A 21,516-nucleotide genomic window follows, 5' to 3' on the forward strand; every position below is an offset into this window, starting at 1 on the left:
TTAGCCATCAGTCATTAGCGTCCAGCTAAATACACGTCTGGCACTTTCCTCACAAAGTACTACGCTCGGGGGGGGGGGGGGCATCTTCATGCCCTCACCACATCTATTTGTGAATACTTGAAGGCACTTCACTTTTTTTTTTTTTTTGTTTAGTACTGGTGCAGGTACAAATACACAGATAAGATAGTCGTCTAGTAAAAGTCGCCAGTCAAAGGAGTAGAAGAAGAATAAGTAGAGAAGTATTTGATACTGAGTTTACTTGGGTTTCAAAAGACACATTTAAGATTTCAATTTGTACGCTTGCATTTTTTGGTTGTGGTTCCCTCCTCATTACTGTGTCGAGCACAAGGCATATAAATATTCAGCCCATAAAGGCCTCGCTGGGCAGGGAGGACGAAACCAGAAGGGACCAGAAACCAGAGGAGCAACAAACATTTCAAACAGTAAACAAATAAAATCTCCTGAAGTTTCCTCCAAGTTTTAAGGGCAGCCAGTTTGTAATTTAACAGCCTTTTCCATTCGGTATTCATCAGTGCATCTAAACATTTTGGGGATTTAATTTCTTTTAATATTGTACAGAAGAAAATGACTCACTCTCCTGCCTCCTGCCTCCCCCAACCTGCCATCAGCCTGGCTGTTTATCTTGTAACTTGAACTTGAGCCAAAGGAAAGATTCCAGCTCCCGCCTGGGTGCCTAAACACGGCTGGGCCAGGCCGTCCAGCTGGAACCAGGTTCAGTTAAAACTGCTCTTCAGCTGAGCTCACGCTTCTATGTTTGAGTTTGACAAACACGTGTTTTTTTGTTTCTTTTTTTCTGCCTTTACTTCCATCAAGCTGACGACTGTAATTTAAGAATCTTCATTACTGAATAAAACAATCGCGATTTTAAAAACTAGATTATTTGACACCTCTGATGAATAATAAATGATTGATGTTCTTGAGTGGTGCTAAATATTTGTTTGTTGGTCATAAACTGTGTTCAAGTACTAGAATGAAGTTAAAGGGGAAATGATTGAAATGCAGGAGACAGAGAGAAGCTAACCAGGCTAATGTGGCATTTGAGGATGTTAACGTGAGAACCTTGACTGCCTGTCAGCGCCTGGACGGCCCTGTGTCACTGCTTGTTGTCGCCCCACCACCACCACACCAGCATCCACCCGCAGGCTCCAACAAGGGGTTTTAACATATTTGCTCATCATGCTAAGAAGAGAGCCTGGACGCTAAACTCTATCAACAAGCGGCGTCGTAGTAAATACCTCAAACCAGAGTTTTCAGGATGAAATACCGTCAATGATATGAGAGAAAAGCATCCGTGAGCCACTCAGTCCGTCACTGAATTTATTGCATCTCAAGGGCTTACATGCACTGGGGAGGGACATCATAAATAAAATAAATTTGCACGTAAACAAAAATACAATTTTCAATGAATTTACCCATGAAAACATCTGAATAACCTCTGACTCTCCGTCTCTGGATTCCAACCGATTCTCACAGCCGACTGTTAGAAGAATCACCGAAATGACAACACAGCGTAGCTTCACCACCGCAGTTCACGGCACAAGACTGGAGCCGCTGGTGCTTCACGGCCCAGACGTGCGTCGGCACCACCGGCACACTGGTTCCACTGGAGCTCAGCAAGAACGCGGCTGCCGCTTGCTGGGGGTCAACAGTAATCTCCTGTGGGTGTCTGCCACATGCAGCACCACTGTTCCGTTAACAACAGGTCAAAGGTCAACATGTCAGACAGCAGTGAATCACAGATTAGTACGACACATTTGGAGGTCCCAGAAGAGATTGGTGTGTTTGTAGCTCAGCACATTTGGCTGTAGAGCAGGCAGGCTGGTCACACAGGTGTGACAGGTGCCCCTCACAGGCTTTCACCACGAGGAGCACTTCTGATCATCGCTGAGGAACACTGACTGTAAACATAACTCGTTTCTGTGAAAGAAAAAACCCCTCGAAACCACATGTTTGTTTTGGACTATTGCACTGGGACGGAACGAACTGTTGTCCTGCGTTTTTATCCTTTATTTCGCTCAGGAATCAGCGCGATTGTTTGACCTGGAAAACTACAGACGCTTAAAGCAAAGAATCCCCAAAAGAGTGTATTTTGCTTTTCAAGTGTTCACTCAGAGAGTCTTGGACTCACAAGGATGCTTGTCACCTCCTTACATTCTGTCTCCAGAATGCAGAAGGAGCGAGCCACGTAGCATTAGCTTGAAGCTAATGGTGGCTAGCAACAGCCAAACTGCCCACAAAAAAAAAAGAAAGCGAGTTCAGAGGTCTCCGGTCCGCCATCCAGTCTAACCCACACCGTCTTTATTCAGCTGTAGCCACGAACACTCTAACCTGCAAACACAAGCTAACAAAAAGATAAAGAGAGAGCGTGAGCCAACCGGTTCGACTGAGTGTGCTCGCTTAGGATGACCAAACATCCTCTTCTGCCCGGACATGTCCACCTTTCACAGCCTGTCAGGGGCGTCCTGGGTGTTTTATAAATTCATGGAAATGTGCGGGTTTCATTGTTTTTCACGGGACCAGTTAGCGTGTGTTGAAATTGACTGACGCTTTGCACAGAATACGACGGCACTGTGTTACCCGTGACGTAGGCCGGGCCCAGTGTCCTCTTTTTTGGAAATCAAAATATGGTCACGCTATGCTAGCTGGTCACCAACAGCACCACAGTGAAAGCGTCTGTTTAAAACTCAAATCAAAGTGTTTGTGGATTACTGAGCATATGGCTGGATTAAGAAATGAGGATTACACCGGACGATACGCTGGACAGTTTGTGCACGCACACTCTTGGGCAGGTTCGCCGTTGTTAGCAGTCCGTCTTTGTTAGCTTCAGATACATAGAAATGGCTGGCTCTTCCTGCGTTCTGGTGTCAGAGGAGGAAGAAATAATACGTGTTTAATGTATTTGTGAGGATTTGAAAGGCAAAATACTCTGCCACTTAAAGGAAACTTCCAAAACTCCTTCAAACTCAAGAAGCGGTTTGGGTGATGGTGAAATCACAAGCGCAATGATCTCAACACCATACTTGACTTCTGATCTTGACCTGGTGGCATTAAACCAGTGATTGTAACTACGGCTGCTCTCACTTTCTGTAGAAACGACAAATCTCTCAGACCTGAAAAACACACTGACCTTGTTTGTAGTTCTACTGAAAGCGAGAGGCAGTGGAAGGAACGGTCAGCTCACTTGAGGGCGAGTTTGATTTCAGTTCCTACAGTAGGGATTTGGACGGGAAGTTAATTGACTGTGGAGGTGAGATATGTGCTTGGATAGCAATGCCACCGGTGTCTCAACTCTACACCTTCAGAGGGAGAAACTACAAAGAACAAAGAACAAAAAGACAGAAACATTGAAGGGGAAAAAGAAGAGCCACGAGTAAAAAAGAAAGAAACAAAAAAGCACTTGCTGTTATTCAGAAGCTCATATGAGTTGTTTCATAATATACAGAATATCAATCATGGAGTTTTCATATTTGTTTCCAAATGCTTTCAAATGATGACGGGAAATAGAAGGACACTCACACGACTTCTTACAGTTTCATGTCAGATTCACGTTAATTTTTCTCTTTAACAAACATACAGAACAGAGACGTAATCCTCGCCAGAGAAATCTATGTACATCGAAGAGGACCTTCCTGTAAACAACACACAACATGGTTCTCCAAAACTACCGGGCCTCCTTACCGCTCTCACCCGGCCGAGTGGGACTCCTTTACGAGGAGGCGGGGACAAATATGGGACTGTGGGAGGAGCTTGGGACACCAAAGCACGTCATCATTCAACTCAACACGAAGAAATAAATCTAAACACATACGCCTTCACGTTCTCTCACTGGATTTTTCTGGACTTTTTTTTCAGGGTTTTTTTTTGTGTGATTTTGTTTAGACAAAATGTTAGTACATCTATATGAGCACTCGCTTGTCTTTTTTTCCCCTCATATATATATATATTTATATTTATATAATCCGTTATGGTTCACTTTCACAGTTTGTGCTACGACATCACACGGGGGAGAGGTGGGGAGTGGAAGGGAGGAGAGAAGAGCTGGGACCGCTGGCGTCCTGAGATGTTGACGGACACCAGGTTTCGTTGGTGAGAGGGTCAGCGCCAGAACACAGCTGCAACCAAACACGCACAACATCATGCTGTTAATACTTCTTCATTAATCCTGGAAGGGAAGAGGATCAAGTACTGCATGTGAGCCCAAAATGCTTCTGACAAAAAAAAGCACAAACGACTAATTTCCAACTTGTGTGTACTCTGCCACATCACGCGATCCGATCTGATCCCTGCAGTGCTGACATGGTTGGAGGAGCCATTTGTGTTTAGTGCTGGCAGGTCGCATTCTCACTTCAAAAGTGTTTCTTTTGGACACTGGGTGGCAGTGATGAGCCACACAGGGGTGTAAATATATAGAGGACGTAGGTTCCAGGATTGGCGCGAGCACACGCTTCTCACCAGACTAGACAGAGCAGCAAGTCACAATGCTCCAGCTGCTCAGCTCCATTTCCTCACAATAAACCCCCTGCAGAACTACAAGCAGCACCTGGAAAACTCCACCTGTTCCTGGGCTGCGTATTTCACTCCTACCCACCAGTGTGGCGATGGCGCCGCTGGAAATCAGAGCAAAGCAAAGCTCTGATAAACTGGCATCACATTAAGGTGAGAACAGTGTGCTCCCCCCAGTCCTGTGCCCGCCTCTTCTTGTCGCCTACTTCCTGACAGTTGGGACAGTTGTTTATTGACGAGGAGGTGTAACGTTCTTGTGTAACAGCCAGCTTGACTGTTTACATGCATGAAGTATTGCAGAAAATGAAGCGACTCAGATACAAAGGTCGCGGCTGCGCGTGAGCTCTCACCTGGGGCGTTATAAGAAATCCTTGAGGTCGAGTTCTGCCAGAGGATCCTTGGGCTTTTTAGGACTCTGACTCGCAGGTCCAGGAGAGAGCTGGGAGAGACAGACAGGGGCAACACTTGATGCGCTGACCAGACACGTGGCAGCTGATAAAACAAATACCCGGCCTTGTTGGCTGAGGGGAATCTTTGGATGTGACTGGTATAAAAGCATGCGCTGCTATACAGGATGAGGTTTGTTACCGGTGCTCCTGGTGCAGCAGCTCCTGGTGCAGCTCCAGCCACCCCGGTGAAGGGAGGTCTCATCATGGGCTGACCCATCATGGGCTGTGCCATCATGGGCGCCATCATGGGAGCCCCGGGCCCCCCTGCAGGGGGCTGGAAAGACAGGAAGAACACGGTGTACACAGTTTCTACAGGCCGATAAGATTTTTTCATCACAATTTATATTCAGAAAGATCGAACGGTGACTATGAGGCCTCCAGGAGCCTCGTGGAGGAGCACGGGGGGCCAGGGAGGAGGAACAGAGCTGGACATTTTCATAATTCTGACAGAAGACATTAGGGTAGATGCAGAGACACAGTGTAGGCCTGTAAGATAATGTGGATTCTTTGTTTTATCAATATGAAATGACTCACAATGCCGAAGCCAGGCTGCGCACTCAGTGGTGGTACCATGGCTCCACCAGATGGCGCTGCCCCAGGAGCTCCAGGAGCTGCCTGGGCCTGAAGGAGCAAGATACAAGTTACTGAGAGTTGCTACGACACAGAAAAGTTTGTTAGCTTCCAATGTAACAGCATGAATGAATTTCCTCTTGTTTTCTTGTTCAAACGTATGTGGAGAAGGCAGCATGTGCAACTCTACTCTTAAAACAGTGTTGAGGAGGAAGTTTGACCACATGGTGAGGTAGGAGTGCATGCTGCTCCTACCATGGGGGCTCCTGGGGTAGCCCAGCTTGTGGGGGCTACCTGGGGTGTCCAGTTGGCTCCTCCCGTCAGCTTCTTCTCACTCTGTGGGTCCCTGAGGAAGATGAACACTGACTCAGACTGAAGCAACCGCACTGTACCACTGAAACAACTCCCAACCTCGAGTTTCTCATCATGAATCACAATGAAGTCTAACTGCTGCTTTATCAACCTTTCGCTGGTGAATTCACATCAAACGGAAAAAAGACAGATGCAAATATTTGCAGGTAGTTTGGGGAAAATCAAAGCAAATCATGTGATTTTGTAACAGACTTCCTTAAAAACTACTTCTGTGATTGTTCTTTCCTTGCAGGAAGATAAAAACTCCCCCGCTCTATGTGAGGCCTGCAGATGCGCTGGGTTCCCCGCGACCATGCACACTTACTTTTTCTTGACGCCGAGGTCTGAGGAGAGGAAAATCAAACAGAGCGTGTTAGCTTGTATTAGAGGAGATTCTAGGGAGCAGACACGGTTGAGCGCCAAGCAGGAAAGCAGAAGTTTCACCTCCAACCAAGTTGGCCAGTGACGAGTCCAGATCCCCTCCGATGGTTTTTGTGGGGGGCGGGGTGGCGGGTGGGGCTCCCGCGATGCTCTCGACTGTGGCGGGAGTTCCAATGCTCCCTGCTGTGCCTCCAGCGGTGCTTCCCCCGGTGCTCTGGGGCGTTACGGACGGCATCAGCAAGTCGCCTAATCCACCGAACACTTGGGGAGGGGGTGGGAATGTTGGGACATCAGAGATACGACATGGATTACAATCTGCTAATCCACCATGGAGTTACAACACAGGCAGAGGGCAGAGAGGAGACGGGACGCGAGGGACGCGAGGGACGCAAGGGGAGCAGTCCAGCAGTGACAGCATCAGCACCAAGGTAAGTCTGAGCATTCAAAGGGATGTAACTATAGCAACCAACCTGGCTGCTAGTTTACATGTTAGCATCTCAAACATGGTTTTACTGTAGATTATAAACTTTGAACCAGGTGTCACCAAGGTGGAAGAGTTGCAGGTTTTCACTGTTTAGGGTTCTCACACACACACACACACACACACACACACACACACACACACACACACACACACACACACACACACACACACACACACACACACACACACGTTTCCATGACCTCGCCAAACCTCTGAAGAACATTCTCATGAAAATAAACCAAGACAACCATGTCAAAATCTAGCATAGTTATGCTCGAATACTGCAGATATTCTAATACTGTAGATATTCTAATACTGTGGATATTCTAATACTGCAGATATTCTAATACTGTAGATATTCTAATACTGTGGATATTCTAATACTGTAGATATTCTAATACTGTGGATATTCTAATAGTGCAGATATTCTAATACTGCAGATATTCTAATACTGCAGATATTCTAATACTGTGGATATTCTAATACTGTAGATATTCTAATACTGTGGATATTCTAATACTGTGGATATTCTCATACTGTGGATATTCTAATACTGTGGATATTCTAATACTGTAGATATTCTAATACTGTGGATATTCTAATACTGTAGATATTCTAATACTGTAGATATTCTAATACTGTAGATATTCTAATACTGCAGATATTCTCATACTGTAGATATTCTAATAGTGCAGATATTCTAATACTGTAGATATTCTCATACTGCGGATATTCTAATACTGTAGATATTCTAATACTGCAGATATTCTCATACTGCGGATATTCTAATACTGTAGATATTCTAATACTGTAGATATTCTAATAGTGCAGATATTCTAATACTGTGGATATTCTAATACTGTAGATATTCTAATACTGTGGATATTCTAATACTGTAGATATTCTAATACTGTAGATATTCTAATACTGTAGATATTCTCATACTGCGGATATTCTAATACTGTAGATATTCTAATACTGCAGATATTCTCATACTGCGGATATTCTAATACTGTAGATATTCTAATACTGTAGATATTCTAATAGTGCAGATATTCTAATACTGCAGATATTCTAATACTGCAGATATTCTAATACTGTAGATATTCTAATAGTGCAGATATTCTAATACTGTAGATATTCTAATACTGTAGATATTCTAATAGTGCAGATATTCTAATACTGCAGATATTCTAATACTGTGGATATTCTAATACTGCAGATATTCTAATACTGTAGATATTCTAATACTGCAGATATTCTAATACTGCAGATATTCTAATACTGTAGATATTCTAACACTGTAGATATTCTAATAGTGCAGATATTCTAATACTGCAGATATTCTAATACTGTAGATATTCTAATACTGCAGATATTCTAATACTGTAGATATTCTAATACTGCAGATATTCTAATACTGTAGATATTCTAATAGTGTAGATATTCTAATACTGCAGATATTCTAATACTGCAGATATTCTAATACTGTAGATATTCTAATACTGTAGATATTCTAATACTGCAGATATTCTAATACTGCAGATATTCTAATACTGTAGGTATTCTAATACTGTAGATATTCTAATACTGCAGATATTCTAATACTGCAGATATTCTAATACTGTAGATATTCTAACACTGTAGATATTCTAATAGTGCAGATATTCTAATACTGCAGATATTCTAATACTGTAGATATTCTAATACTGCAGATATTCTAATACTGTAGATATTCTAATACTGCAGATATTCTAATACTGTAGATATTCTAATAGTGTAGATATTCTAATACTGCAGATATTCTAATACTGCAGATATTCTAATACTGTAGATATTCTAATAGTGTAGATATTCTAATACTGCAGATATTCTAATACTGTAGATATTCTAATACTGTAGATATTCTAATACTGTAGATATTCTAATAGTGCAGATATTCTAATACTGCAGATATTCTAATACTGCAGATATTCTAATACTGTAGATATTCTAATAGTGCAGATATTCTAATACTGCAGATATTCTAATACTGTAGATATTCTAATACTGTAGATATTCTAATACTGCAGATATTCTAATACTGCAGATATTCTAATACTGTAGGTATTCTAATACTGCAGATATTCTAATACTGTAGGTATTCTAATACTGTAGATATTCTAATAGTGCAGATATTCTAATAGTGCAGATATTCTAATACTGCAGATATTCTAATACTGCAGATATTCTAATACTGTAGATATTCTAATACTGCAGATATTCTAATACTGTAGGTATTCTAATACTGCAGATATTCTAATACTGTAGGTATTCTAATACTGCAGATATTCTAATACTGTAGGTATTCTAATACTGCAGATATGCCTTTTCTAAAATTTGATGGCTTGATTTGATTTTGAAAAAGCTTTCTCGGCCTGAAAATTGCTACTTTTAAAGTCCAAGAGTTTTTCAGGTAACAAACCCTGTAATTAGCTTCCTAGATCGAAAGGAAAACCTGAATTCACTGCAGGCTTGATGGCCCGTGGTTCAAAATCTCAGCTTTAATAGGGGGGCAACGTGGCCTCATGCAGGAGACACCCAGGGTGAGGTTCCAACATGCACAATAGAAACATCCTCGTCCAAACTGCACATGCTGCGATGCACCGCCGGGTTGAACTCACCGACGACATGTTAGAAGAAGCAAGCAATGACCCAGCAGAGTGGGAGGGGTGTGGATGAGGGGAGGGTTGAGATGGAGCGAAAGAGAAGTGGTGTGTGGCGGAAGAAAAGAGAGAAAGATGCATCAGTTGTGTGCAGTGTGGGGGGGGGAGGGGGCATTTGTGAATGTGCAGCAAGAGAAGAACGTGAGATGAGCGCGATAGAGAGAGATAGAGAGAGAGAGACAGAGAGACAGACCGCAGCACTGAGAGGTTAAGCAGTCAGCAACAGTGTTACGTAATCAGGAGGAGAGCGACAGCAGCATGTCAGTGTGTGTCATTCATGCAGCACGCTGCAACTGTGATCACCCTGGAGGGGCTGAAGCCAAGCGGACCAACGGTTTAGATGGCTCAGCTTTCATGAACCAGACCACAGCGATGCACATCAAGCAGGAGACTCTCATATCAAAGACTTGTAATAAAGCAGGACAATTAACATTTTTTACAGTTAAAAAGAAACGATTGCCAACGTACTATATTCAGTGTACGCACACATTGAAAATACACGCTTACTTGAAGCATCAAAGCCACCAGAGGGCGCCGGTGTGGTGGTGATTGGCTCTGGTGCTGCTGCTGGTACTATCGGTACTGCTGGTACTGCAGCTGGTACTGGTGGTGTTGGGGAAGGGAGGGAGCCAAGAGCATCAAAACCAGACTCCAGGAGGTCATTCTGCACTGGCGCCGGAGCCAGAGCCGGAGCCAGGGCCGGGGCCGCAGAGGGAGCCAGGCTGGGGGACATGAGGTCTGGGGGATGTACAAGACACACTGTAAAGTCAACATGATATCCCTCTTAATATGATTAATGAATCAAAAGCTTCTGAACTGTCCCATGACATTCCCATTCTGCAGGATTGTTTTCATGAACAGGATTATGATGTGCTGACTGTTTATAGAGCTGCTCTCAGAAAATAAATTCAAAATGTTCCTGCAGCTCGAAGCCTCTGAACACGTCTGCAACTGGGCCTTCAGGGCAGAGTAGCAAGTACAGCAGCATTTTTGTTCAGAATTTTGAAAGGTGTAACCTCGACATGGCTGCTGTAGCACCAGCATCAGGATCATTAGCTCAGAAGGAGTCTCACCTCCCAGCAGGTCGTCTCCAGGCCCTCCAGGAGCAGCGCTCTGCGCCTCCTCTACAGGGCCACTGAAGGAATCTGAGGAGCCATCAGGTTGTCCACAATGCAGCATGGAGGGCAGACAGTGGGGAGAGGTAAGCGCACGACCACTCATTGGCACATTGAAACGAGGCGGGGGCGGAGAGTCAGTGGCGCAGTCACACGTCAGTTGTGCTATGAGTGGGACGTTAGGAGGTGAAAAAAAGAGAGGAGGGTGGCGTGCTGCTGATGACACAACCATCCAGTTGATGGACTACGATAACCTTCATTGCTGACGTATCACAAAAAGACAGGAGCTACAAGCTGACATCTGAATGCTAAAACCGCTAAGCTAAAGCTTTAAAAACAATGGTAGTGTCATTTGCCTTCAGGTACCGAATGTTCTCGTATTTGTCATATTGTTGATATGTGTGTGTGTGTGTGGGGGGGGGGGGGATGTCAGGGGATCAACGACATCATCAGCATCCTCAAGCATCAATGTCTGGACAAAATTTAGTGAGTTTTGTCTGCCTCTGACCAACCAACATTACATCACAAGATGCAATGCTAAATACACGTTCATCATCGCATAAAACTGATTTGAATTGAAAAAACTAAAACATTCTCCAGAAAATATGAATCCCACCGACACAGAGTCCCGCTGATCTATTGGCAGTCCAATCTACAGCCTACATGTAAGTGAGTTTTGCACAAACACCTACAGTCTGTCACATCCAGACAATATCAGTCCAGTTGGCACATTCACCAACGGAGGAGCGATGAATGTATCCAGAGGAAAGTAACATTTCAGGATAAACAAATCATAGTTGAAGTCTAATAGTTTTATACAGCAAGCAGTACAGTGTTTCAGAGAAGAGAGGTTCTGTACCCAGCAGGTCAATGACAGGTGCTGGTTCTGCTTTGGGTGGAGAGGAGGCCTCTGGAGCCAGAGCTGGAGCCGAAGCTGCAACTGGCGCTGCACCAGGAACAGGAGCAGGAGCAGGAACGGAAGCAGAAGCAGCTGGAGAGGCAGGAGCTGGAGGCGCAAACGAGTCTAAACAGGAAGACGAGCAGGGGCAGCAGATTATATTTCAATAAAAGATCACCTTTATTTCCACAGATGTGTTCTAGCAGACATGCAGAGAAAAAGCAGGAGAAACTGTGCGTCCGTATCCTTGAGACGTGCACCGCTCAGAAGAACAGGGCTGGTGTACATGTGCACACACACCAGCACCCTGGAAAAACTTCATGATAAGTGTGAGTCTGGCTGCACTCATCATGAAAGTGACGGGAAAAAGTGATGCAGTACAGCAGCTTAACTCACCTGTCATGATGTCTCCAGCCGGAGTCGGCTCGGGCAAAGGAGAAGGCCCGCGAGAAACAGCAGGAAGGTCTAATTTACCAAAGCAAGCAAGAGGCAGAATACCAGAAAGAAGGAAAGCGTGGAGGTCCGGGAGCAAAGAAAAGCATTAGCGTGGCAGGAAGAAACAGCGTACATCGGTACCAAGCAGCCACAAGACACTTGACGAGTGGGTAGCATGCACAGTTCTCAGACCACTATGGGGGACAAACCAAGACGTGGGGGAAGAACAGTTGACAGAGGAGTGAACATATGGAAACCAGAAGAGATGAAGAGGTTCCACACACAGAGAAATGGATATGAACTCCTGTACCTGCACCAAAAAGGTCTACACTAGGAGTGGTAGCAGCTTTGGATTCTGTGGTAGGGCTTTGCTCAGGCATAGAATCAAACATATCTAAGAACAAGGACACACAATCATATGTACATTCAGAGTTCAAGTCCAGTGCAAACAAAATGATGAGATAAGAGAGATGAGGGAGAGCAGAGATTCTGGTTATTACATTTGTCAGTGCAGTGCAAAATAAACAGTGAAAACTTTAAAACAGAATATTGCCCAACTTCAGTATGACTTCAAACTTAAAGTTTATATCCATATTAGTGAACTTGAATGGACAGAAATGATTTCACAGGTCTCAAGAGAAGCTGTTCCCGAAGTCTACAGCCGTTTTACTGACTCTAGCCGGCCGTATGTGACGCTGTCCACCGTATTGGCCATTCTAGCGTAGAAGGTTGCCCTATGCTAATGATCACGTGAGACAAAGACCAGCAGAGTGGTGCAAGAATGAGTCCTAAAACCCAAAGTTAGCATTGTTGTCTGGTTCCTTTGTCTCAGTGTCAATGGGATTTTTGATGAACTATTTGGTTAAATGCCTGGAAGAAAATCTGTGGTTCATACTAGCTCAGTCGATTTTAATGTTTGGTTCTACACATGAAGTATCACACTGGAAAAGTCTGACGCATTTATGCGTTTAAAATGGCGGTTGCTAAGAAGTGGCTGCACAAGACAGCAAACCACATCACGCCGAGAGCAGAAGAAGCTTGAGGGGCTGAGGTCGTGTCATCACAACCAGCTTCTACAATTCTACAGTTTCATTTAGCAGACGCTTTTGTCCAAAGCGACGTACAACACAAGCAAGAATTCAAGCTTCACACGTCTTCTTCATAGCATAACCACAGCTTTGTTCTTCTAACAATCTAACGAGCGATTATAACTTCAGAAATTATGAAAGTGGCTCATCAGTGAACGTAGCCTCACTGGATAAAATCTGCAAGGCTCATTCATTTTTGCAATAATCCCAAATCCACTTTAAAAATCCCATTGGATTTTAAGGAAAACCGTGGCAATGCTAACCCCATCAAAGACTGGTCGTCCCTGCAGCACTTTATACTAAACAATCATGTCAGTTTGGGATAAAAGATATCCTCAGCAGATGGTGGCGCTAAATGGAAGGTTGGAGGCTCATCAAGGGCTGTTCAGTTCAGACTGAAATGTCTTCAGTCTTGTGTTAGTCCATCCAATATCAAAGACATTTAACAAAGTGATAAATGTCTTTATGGCACTAAAGGAAAAGTCTGAAGATCATGAAAGCAAACTTTTTGGGAAATACGCTTATTCATCGTCCTCCGCAGAGTCAGACAGGAAGGTGGATACCTTCTCTCCTCTGTGTGCCGTTAGCTCGCTCAGAACCACAGAAACCAGCGGGCCGCTACCTAGCAAAGCACAATGAATTCTAACATTAGCTTCCAAAACCTGAAGTTCCTCCTTTATGTGTCCTGGTTCAAACAGATGAGGTTCAGGACGTTGATCTGTCCAGAAATGTTCGCCCTCTCTGGTCGTGTTGAGCAGTTGCTCTTCCGACCATCAAAGTTTTGTTTTGTTCAGCAAAGTTTTGAGGTGCTGCATGAAATGACAGTCAAAACTGTCGTTCTGATGCTTTGACTGGTCCTTGTCTGATGTGTGTGAGTTTAAAAATCAAATTATGTCAGAAATGAAAATTGTTGCTTCACAACAAAGTGTCCTTATTCAATGTCTCAGTCGTGGTCAGCCAGTCCCTCGCCTCCTTGATGCACACCTATAGGGGAGAGAGGGGTAACCACTCCTCTTCTCTGGCTCTGGGGGGATGATGTTTTCCAAAACATGGCATGTCCCTTTAAGATTTGACCTTTATCCATCAGGTGTAGTTGATAGGTTCTAACCTGGACCAGAGAGGCAGAGCAATGACCAGCATTGCTAGAACAGCCCGTCCAGCCGCCCATCACTACATGCTCACTCCTAAACAGGGCATAGCCTCCATTCACGTGTTTGTCGCTAACCATGGTTGAATTTTGAAACGGAGCAATATTCCACTTTAACTGAAGTGCATAAGCTGCAACAAAACATTCTCAGCTGTCAGTATCTGTCAAATTCATTACAAGCAGAAGAAGAAACCTAATTTCTTCCCATCTCTTTGTTAGTATGAGACGACTAATCGAAGCAAGTTGAGCCACCTCTGTGGGCAGAGGGTTCGAACATGTTGAGGTTGTTCATCTCGAAACATGAATAAGAAGTGAATGGCTGACATTTTCTCAGCAGCGAAGCGGATCAAGTTGCTTGATTAATGTCATGGTCAAATTAAATGATCTGGGTCTAGAAGGGCATCATGGGAAAGAGATGTAGGGACTGTGCAAGTTAAGAACGTGTCACTGTCATCATCAGCAGCAGCAAGAGCAACACTGTCATCATTGTCAAAACCTCCATCATCATGGCAGTCATAATGCAGGACGACGCAGAATGAGAGTGAGAGGACTTTACCACCAAAGATATCTAGAGTCGGGGCGGCTGCAGACTCTGTGGTGGTGGTGTCGGTGGTAGTAGTGGTGGTGGTTGTGGTAGAGGGGGTGGGGTCAGCGATGGGGGCGGCGATGGTCGGTGCCTCGCTAGAGGTGGGAGGGGTGATGGCGGCAGCCCCCGTGTTGGTGGGCCTCATAGCGAACAGGTCCAGCTCTGGAGCAATGTCCGCACTCCCCTCGGTTGTAGCGAATGGGTCTTCAGAAGGAGCAGCGGGGGTGGTGTTGAGAGGTTAGGGGGGTTATGATGAGAGAGGGAGGGGAAGGAATGAGGGTTTGTTAAAAGAACCAAACAATGCACATCTGTAACTTCAGTGCTGCATCCACAGGCTCCGACAGATACTGGGGGACAGTCTTTGAAAGTAGCAACTACGGCAGGCGATGGAGATCAGGTTTGGGTGGAGTTGCCCTTTAACTGATGAGAACATGCACCCTAATCTTTACACAGGACTACAACTAGCCCAAAATATCCATGGTGGACACGTATGTACCCTAGTGCCCATGGGCTTATTTATCATGCTTCATTTTAAAGCCCTACTTTTGCTGCTTATGACACTTGAGTTGCTCTGGCGGTACCAGAGAATTTTGACGTTATAAATGATAAATATACCAAGTGTTCTCAAGGGCAAGGGCCAAATGAAGTCATTTAAAAGGACACTTTGATTTTCAACAGCTCAGGACTCCAAAAGGCTGAGGAATTATTGAAGGTCCTCAATTTAAATTCAAAATTGTTGTTCAGACACTTTTCAGATCATAGAAGAGAAAAACATCCTGATTATGAATTCGCTCTCTGCAGCCTCTAACTGAGAGGCCTGTAAACAAGGGCAACACACTCAGGAGAAGCTACCGACAGCAGGATCACTTTATCAAAAAATGATGATTACAATTTAACCCCCAAGCTCAAGTTTTGACACCTGACCAATCATTTCTCAGGTGCCCTCAGTGATTCCACACCCACACTCCCATAGTGGAACGAACATTCCAGGGTTTTAATCAAATGCAGCCCTCTTTCCCAGTGATTCTCTCACTCTCTCCCCATCTTTGTCAACGGAGTTAATGTTTGTTGACTCAAAATCACCAGACATTAAAGTCTAATTGTTCATGGGAGTGGTCTACCTTTCACTCTGGCAGTGGAGCAAGGATACGTGGAACATCTGCCTTCTCAACTTAAGCGGTGTGAACAGACAGAATAAGATTATGCCCTACATGTCATTTTCACTTATAAAGCTTGACATTTTGACAAAAAATAACAAATGAGGGTAACTGTGATTCCTCCAGTCCTTGTCCTGCTTTACTAATTAGGCCAAAGAGAAAAACTCCATGAAGTTAAAAAGAAAAAAAAAGGAAAATATAGACTGCAAGATGATTAACGCAATCATCCACATTGGTAGTGTCAAAGTTGGTGGTATCTATTACTGGACTGCAGTGTAGTTAACAGTTGTACTGTGCTTTTTACTGCAGTATTCCAGGGTTGGGTGTTACACGTGGAGATTAGTAGATGAGGGAGGAGAGGGTCCATGACTGGGGCATCGGAGCAGGAACTGGGGTGAGACAGTAGATGCTTGTTCTACTGTCTTCTATGGAAGCAGAAGCAGCAGAGATACCATAAAAGCAACAGCTTTCACATTCAAACCCACCCACATGTATCACACACACGCACGCAAGCACACATGTACACACACACACACACACACACACACACACACACACACACACACACACACACAAGAAGCTGTTTTGTCACCCACCAGATTCACCAAACGCATCAGTAGCAGGGCCCGCGGCCGCGGCAGCAGGACCGTCTCCTGGGGAAGGTGCAAACGCATCTAGGGTTTTGCAGACGAAAACAGCCGGGAACGCAAACGCATAACACCCGGGCCAACACACCAGCAGACACATGGATGTACAGAACGAAAGATGAGTAAACAGACGGAATGGACAGAACACAAACATGAGAGGTCAGCATCAGGAAAAAAGCAGAGAATACAAGAAATATGCAGCCCAGCCACTTGTCAGACTGTTCCATCAGTCAGTGGAGGAGGTTTGGGGGCTGCATAATGCTGCATTCAATGGGTGCACCACCTGTGCAGGCTGGTGAAATGAGGCAGGGTGTCACAAGTTACTTGCACTCTGTGACAAGAGGGAAAGTTCAGGGATGGACGAGGCTGATTCTCTTTGACAAAAGTGCTCGAGTGGTTGTTGGCTGGATGTTAAAGTCAGCTACTCTTCATTCTGACTGAGATCGCTCATTACTTAAGGTGATTAAAAAGCCAAACAAATCGATCCCAAAAGTGAGATTTGTGATAATAACGGATCCGTTATGCTGAAGTTTCAAAGCGTGCTCAAGCCAAAAACATCTTTTTGTCAATAGTGCAGCGATGAATCAATCCACAGAAATGCAAGTAATTCCTTTAAGTGTCTCATATTTTGGGACGTTCCACAAATGAAATAGGTGTGTGGTTAGTGCCAAGCTACGTGTGTGACAGCTTGGTGGTTCTGTACATTAGTGGGCACAGCAGGGGAGGTAAAAACTTGGAAAAAAGGGGAGAATATCAAATGATCCTCCTAAACGAAAGAGTTCGAGCTACTGACTGAAACGTCTGAGTCCATGCTCAGGGTTTCATTTTGTCCATATAAGGTTCTCAAGGAGAGTCTCCAGACATCAATGTTAATGCATTTGTTACCTGCCTGCCTGCGTCTCTCTGTGGGTAAACTCATACAGTCATTTAAGTGAAGTAGCACTCTGCAGGGCCATGTTCAGGAAATGATAACCAATAATACCTACACGATGAGGAGGTACCCGTATATCTTAGTCTCCATCCTGCATTCTAACCACACATACACACCTTCTTCCCACCAAACTGGAGCAGGTTCAATATTTTCGGATTCTGCTTTGTCTTCCGAACAGACCCACATTCTCACCCGTTTTTAGTTGAACCATTACATGTCACTGACAGGGCTCACGGAACTCAAACGCCTTCGGGGTCCTGTGTCCATACCAGCGCCTCCACAGGGGCAGTAGTCGTGAGGCAAAGGTAAAATAAATTCAATCGCCCGTTTACTGCACATGAATGAGACAGAAACTGAACCCCATTCAAACCAGATTCAGTCACGAGCGCACATGTGGGTGGCGTCATGCTACTGGGTGGGCCTCACCAATACGTCACGGGTGATCATGTGTTCATCACTCACTGTCTGACCACGCTGTGAGACAGCAGGGAGGGTCAGCTGAGATGTGATCATGGCTCAAATATTGGAGTTTCCAAACTAATTGTTGGTGAGAACGCTCAAAATAAAGTTCGCGGATAGGCACGGCAGCCATTCCGCTGACTGACCTCCGAAAAGGTCGATGTCTGTGGCTGAGGTGGTGGCGGGAGCTGTGATGGGCAGCGAGGTGGGAGCTGGTGTGGCCGCAGCGGCAGTGGCAGCGGCAGCAGCGGCTGTGGGTGCAGCAGCAGCTGCAGGGGCAGCAGCATCAGCAACATCAGCATCAGACTCTCCTTCTGCCAGGAGAGCTTCTGACGCTCCGTCGGCGGCAGCTGGGGATGCTAAACCCCGCAATCCACACGCCACACCCAAGTCACGACCCCCAGAGGAGAAACAGGAGGAAGGGAGGAACAAAGAAGAGAAAGAAGGAGGATGGCAGTGTCAAGAAAGACTGAACCAAAAGATTTAAAAACAGATTGCTTGGTGTTGAGCGAGAGAACAGTAGGGAGATGGTGTTTGTTTGCTGCAAACACTGCTTAACACAAAGACACAAGAGAACCTGAGACAGAAGGCCTGCAGGCATTGTCAGTATTCAGACTGTAGCACAATGACATCTGCAGAGTACTCACCGTCGGCCAAGAGGTCTGCGTAACAGAAGACAGAGAGAGGCAGAGACAGACGGAATGATTGACAGTGAGAAAAGTAAAGAGGTACTCTCACGGCAAGCTGCCAAGATTCAAAAAAACAAGACAGAAAAAATGTACAAGTGGTGAAGCCCAAATGTAGCTTAATGTAATTTAGGCTTTCAAAGTGTTCTTTTGGACTGCGGCCATCTTCAGGACCGGTGGGTGTAAAGGGGGGGGGGGGGGGGCAACATTTGCTTTGTAATGGAAACACACAGCAAATAAAACCAGTTCAGCTTCTATGAAGTCCAGTATAAAAACATGGAAGACAATAAGAAGAAGAAAGACCAATGATTGTTTCTAGCGCATCATCGCTCATCACCTACACCAGATATCACTGGCAACACCAACAGGGTTGAGGTGGAGTTTCTCCGCTTCCTCTCGAAGACAGACACTGGTTTCCAGTCGCTTCAACTGGTCAACTGTTTCACTACTGGCTGGTCACCAGTCCAGCCTCTTTGGTAATGTTGTAAATGGTGAGTGTGTAACAGGGCTGTGTTTGAACCAAATTTCCCCGATGACACTAATTCGACTGGGATTAGTTCAGCATCCGTGCGCTGTGGCTGTCAACTGAAGGCTTTCTTCAACGGAACTGTTCTTGTTTCAAGCACGTTTCATTTTACACCTGAACGTTTCTTGTGTTTTCACAAACGCTCTGATTCATGTTTTAATCGCTGAGTAGGATTTTAAACTGAGAGAAGAGTGATGTTGCTGCCACGTTCCCACACTGTCACACTGCCCAGCTGGTCCAGCTGACCAGGCCTCACCAGCCTCTGCTACCAGAACTTCTAGTCAGCTCAGTGGGCCCTGAATTGGGCCCCTGCAGTTATGTTGAACAGCCTGCTGAGCCCAATCGCTGCGTTTTTCCTGTGGCCTCCACTGTCCTGTGGTTTAAAGAAGAAAGCTCAAGATCCCTTTCCATGTTCTTGCTTTTAACTAAATGCCAATACGCCTTGTACTTATTATCATCTCATGCTACGGTCATTATTCATAACTGATCAGTTTTATGCTTTTCCTGCCTTTTATTGTTTTTATTATTGTTGTTTCATATCCTTTTTTATTTCTTCTTTTTTGTTTTATGCTTCTGGACTGTCTGCAACTATTTTCACAGAGTGATGGTATCTATTTGTTTCATTTTGAATTTACTTGATTTTTTAATTCTTATTGGTACGTTATCTCTTCACTACTGTTGCGTGACACTAGAAAATATAATGGTTTTGGTGGGTGGGTCAAAAAATGACTCAGGCAGCATTCTGAGCTGCTAGGAACCCATTCTGAATGTAATAGCCCGTTTCTATCCTCCCACCCTCCACATGCCCTGCTGGTGCCGAGCCCTTTTCTAATGTCAAATTCCAAAAAGTGATAAATCTAAGGTTAGATACAAGGTAAACCAAAATTAAGTTTACAGTTTTGGGGTTTTTTTTTTCTTTTTTTTTTGCTTCATCAACAATAGAGAAAAATAAGACACTCACTGAAAGCTTTTACAGCAGCAGAGCCAGAGTCCAGCTCCTGACTACATCATGCCTACACACATTTGGGGATTTGCAGGTGGAGTGGGGTGGACTGATGGGTCGTGTGGGCGCAGGTCTCTAAAACCCCTGACCAGCACATCACTCCTCGCCATCGTTGCACTGTTTCATTATTATCCTCATCTTATCTTCATGAATGGTCAGCTGAGGGCTGTGCTGCTGTTTGGTATGTTGCTCACCTCCCCATCCAGTAGTGGAAGAGGTTGCAGCAGCACCCCCTGCAGATGAGGAGGACATGGGGTCTAGATCCAACAGGAAGCCATCGTCCAGAGCACTTAACCCAGAGAGAATGACAGAAGCAGAAGAGTGCGTGTTGGTAGAAAGAAGCCATTTCTACTGTAATGCTAATGCTCACGAACAACTCCTCCTACTTGCTGGTAGCAGTGGTGGGGGCTGCTGCGGTGGGTGTGATACAGGGTGGGGGAGGCTTGGCAGGCGGTCCGGGGCGAGCAGGGGGCCCGCCGGCGGCAGCGGGAGGTGCAGGCTTGGGTGGTGCAGGAGCAGCTGCCGTGCTGTTGTTGGCTGTCGTATCCTGCAGCGGAGACGGATGCCAGTTAGCATGATGAGCAACACGGTTATGCAAGATGATGTGATTCATCTGCTTTTAAACACACGTGGGAGTCACTGACTGACAGAGGTGGGCTTTCTCATGAAAGCACAACATGAGTAAAAACTATTATCATCACATACTTAAGATTATGATGCTTACCTTGGTGGGTGACCTGCAACAGCAATGAAAACGTGAGTTAAAGAGCATAATGACACACAGGAGCTGCTAAACCACAGTAAGCGTCTCGCTGGGGTTTTCGGGCAGGCAGCATTCCCTTTAGCACACATCTGTATTCACTGGATTTAAAACCATCTTGAAACCAGCTCAACGTCAACAAAGTTATCTTTAGATGACATCACAAAGGGAAGAGAATGTTCTGAATGTCATGCTTGTGAGGCTCTGTAGTCCTCAAAATATCACATGATACTAGTAACACTGTGTGCTGAGATGATGTCATTGAATATCAGTGACAATCGGAATGATGACAGAGAGTGAACCTAAAGTGAAATGGAGTGTGATGACACACAGATCTGCAGTCACATATCGATTCAGTGGCCAACGATCCAACGTACGAGACACTAATACTCAACCTGGTCCATATCATGATCCGCCATATGAGCTGCACCTTCATCTAGTGATTCCACTTCACTACAGCTCCACATCCAGTGTTATCTCAGTGTTTGTAGGATTTTTTCATCTCAATTTCTGCTGATTATGATGCTAATGTTCATTATAAATGTATTTTAATGTGTTTGCTGGCCCCTGAATTGAATCAACATGAAATTCGACCGTGGCAGACATTGAGATAT

General features: G+C 44.8%; 1 protein-coding gene across 9 annotated transcripts in view; it reads right to left on the reverse strand.

Moving 5' to 3' along the window:
• Positions 1–1,324: 1,324 nt before the first annotated feature.
• Positions 1,325–21,516, reverse strand: part of snap91a (synaptosome associated protein 91a) — a 52,298-nt gene continuing 32,106 nt past the window's right edge. The window contains exons 10-28 of one of the 9 annotated variants that reach the window (XM_086219211.1): positions 20,867–20,879; positions 20,529–20,689; positions 20,337–20,431; positions 18,575–18,589; positions 18,074–18,286; positions 16,487–16,564; positions 14,704–14,937; positions 12,223–12,306; positions 11,874–11,942; positions 11,439–11,603; positions 10,538–10,609; positions 9,972–10,202; positions 6,339–6,521; positions 6,220–6,238; positions 5,799–5,889; positions 5,508–5,594; positions 5,113–5,247; positions 4,875–4,963; positions 1,325–4,133 (exon numbers count right to left, since the gene is read on the reverse strand). In XM_086219211.1, coding sequence (XP_086075337.1) covers positions 4,883–4,963; positions 5,113–5,247; positions 5,508–5,594; positions 5,799–5,889; positions 6,220–6,238; positions 6,339–6,521; positions 9,972–10,202; positions 10,538–10,609; positions 11,439–11,603; positions 11,874–11,942; positions 12,223–12,306; positions 14,704–14,937; positions 16,487–16,564; positions 18,074–18,286; positions 18,575–18,589; positions 20,337–20,431; positions 20,529–20,689; positions 20,867–20,879 — 2,026 coding nt within the window. In that variant the 3' untranslated portion in view covers positions 1,325–4,133; positions 4,875–4,882. Of the gene's footprint in view, positions 4,134–4,874; positions 4,964–5,112; positions 5,248–5,507; positions 5,595–5,798; positions 5,890–6,219; positions 6,239–6,338; positions 6,537–9,971; positions 10,203–10,537; positions 10,610–11,438; positions 11,604–11,873; positions 11,943–12,222; positions 12,307–14,703; positions 14,938–16,486; positions 16,565–18,073; positions 18,287–18,574; positions 18,590–20,336; positions 20,432–20,528; positions 20,690–20,866; positions 20,880–21,516 lie in introns of all 9 variants that reach the window. The other 8 variants (XM_086219210.1, XM_086219213.1, XM_086219214.1 and 5 more) reach the window with 8 other exon arrangements.

Source organism: Aulostomus chinensis, chromosome 11 (assembly GCF_037954235.1).
Source record: "Aulostomus chinensis isolate RoL2024-O1b breed Wild chromosome 11, RoL_Achi_v1.0, whole genome shotgun sequence".
Classification (NCBI taxonomy): Eukaryota; Metazoa; Chordata; class Actinopteri; order Syngnathiformes; family Aulostomidae; genus Aulostomus; species Aulostomus chinensis.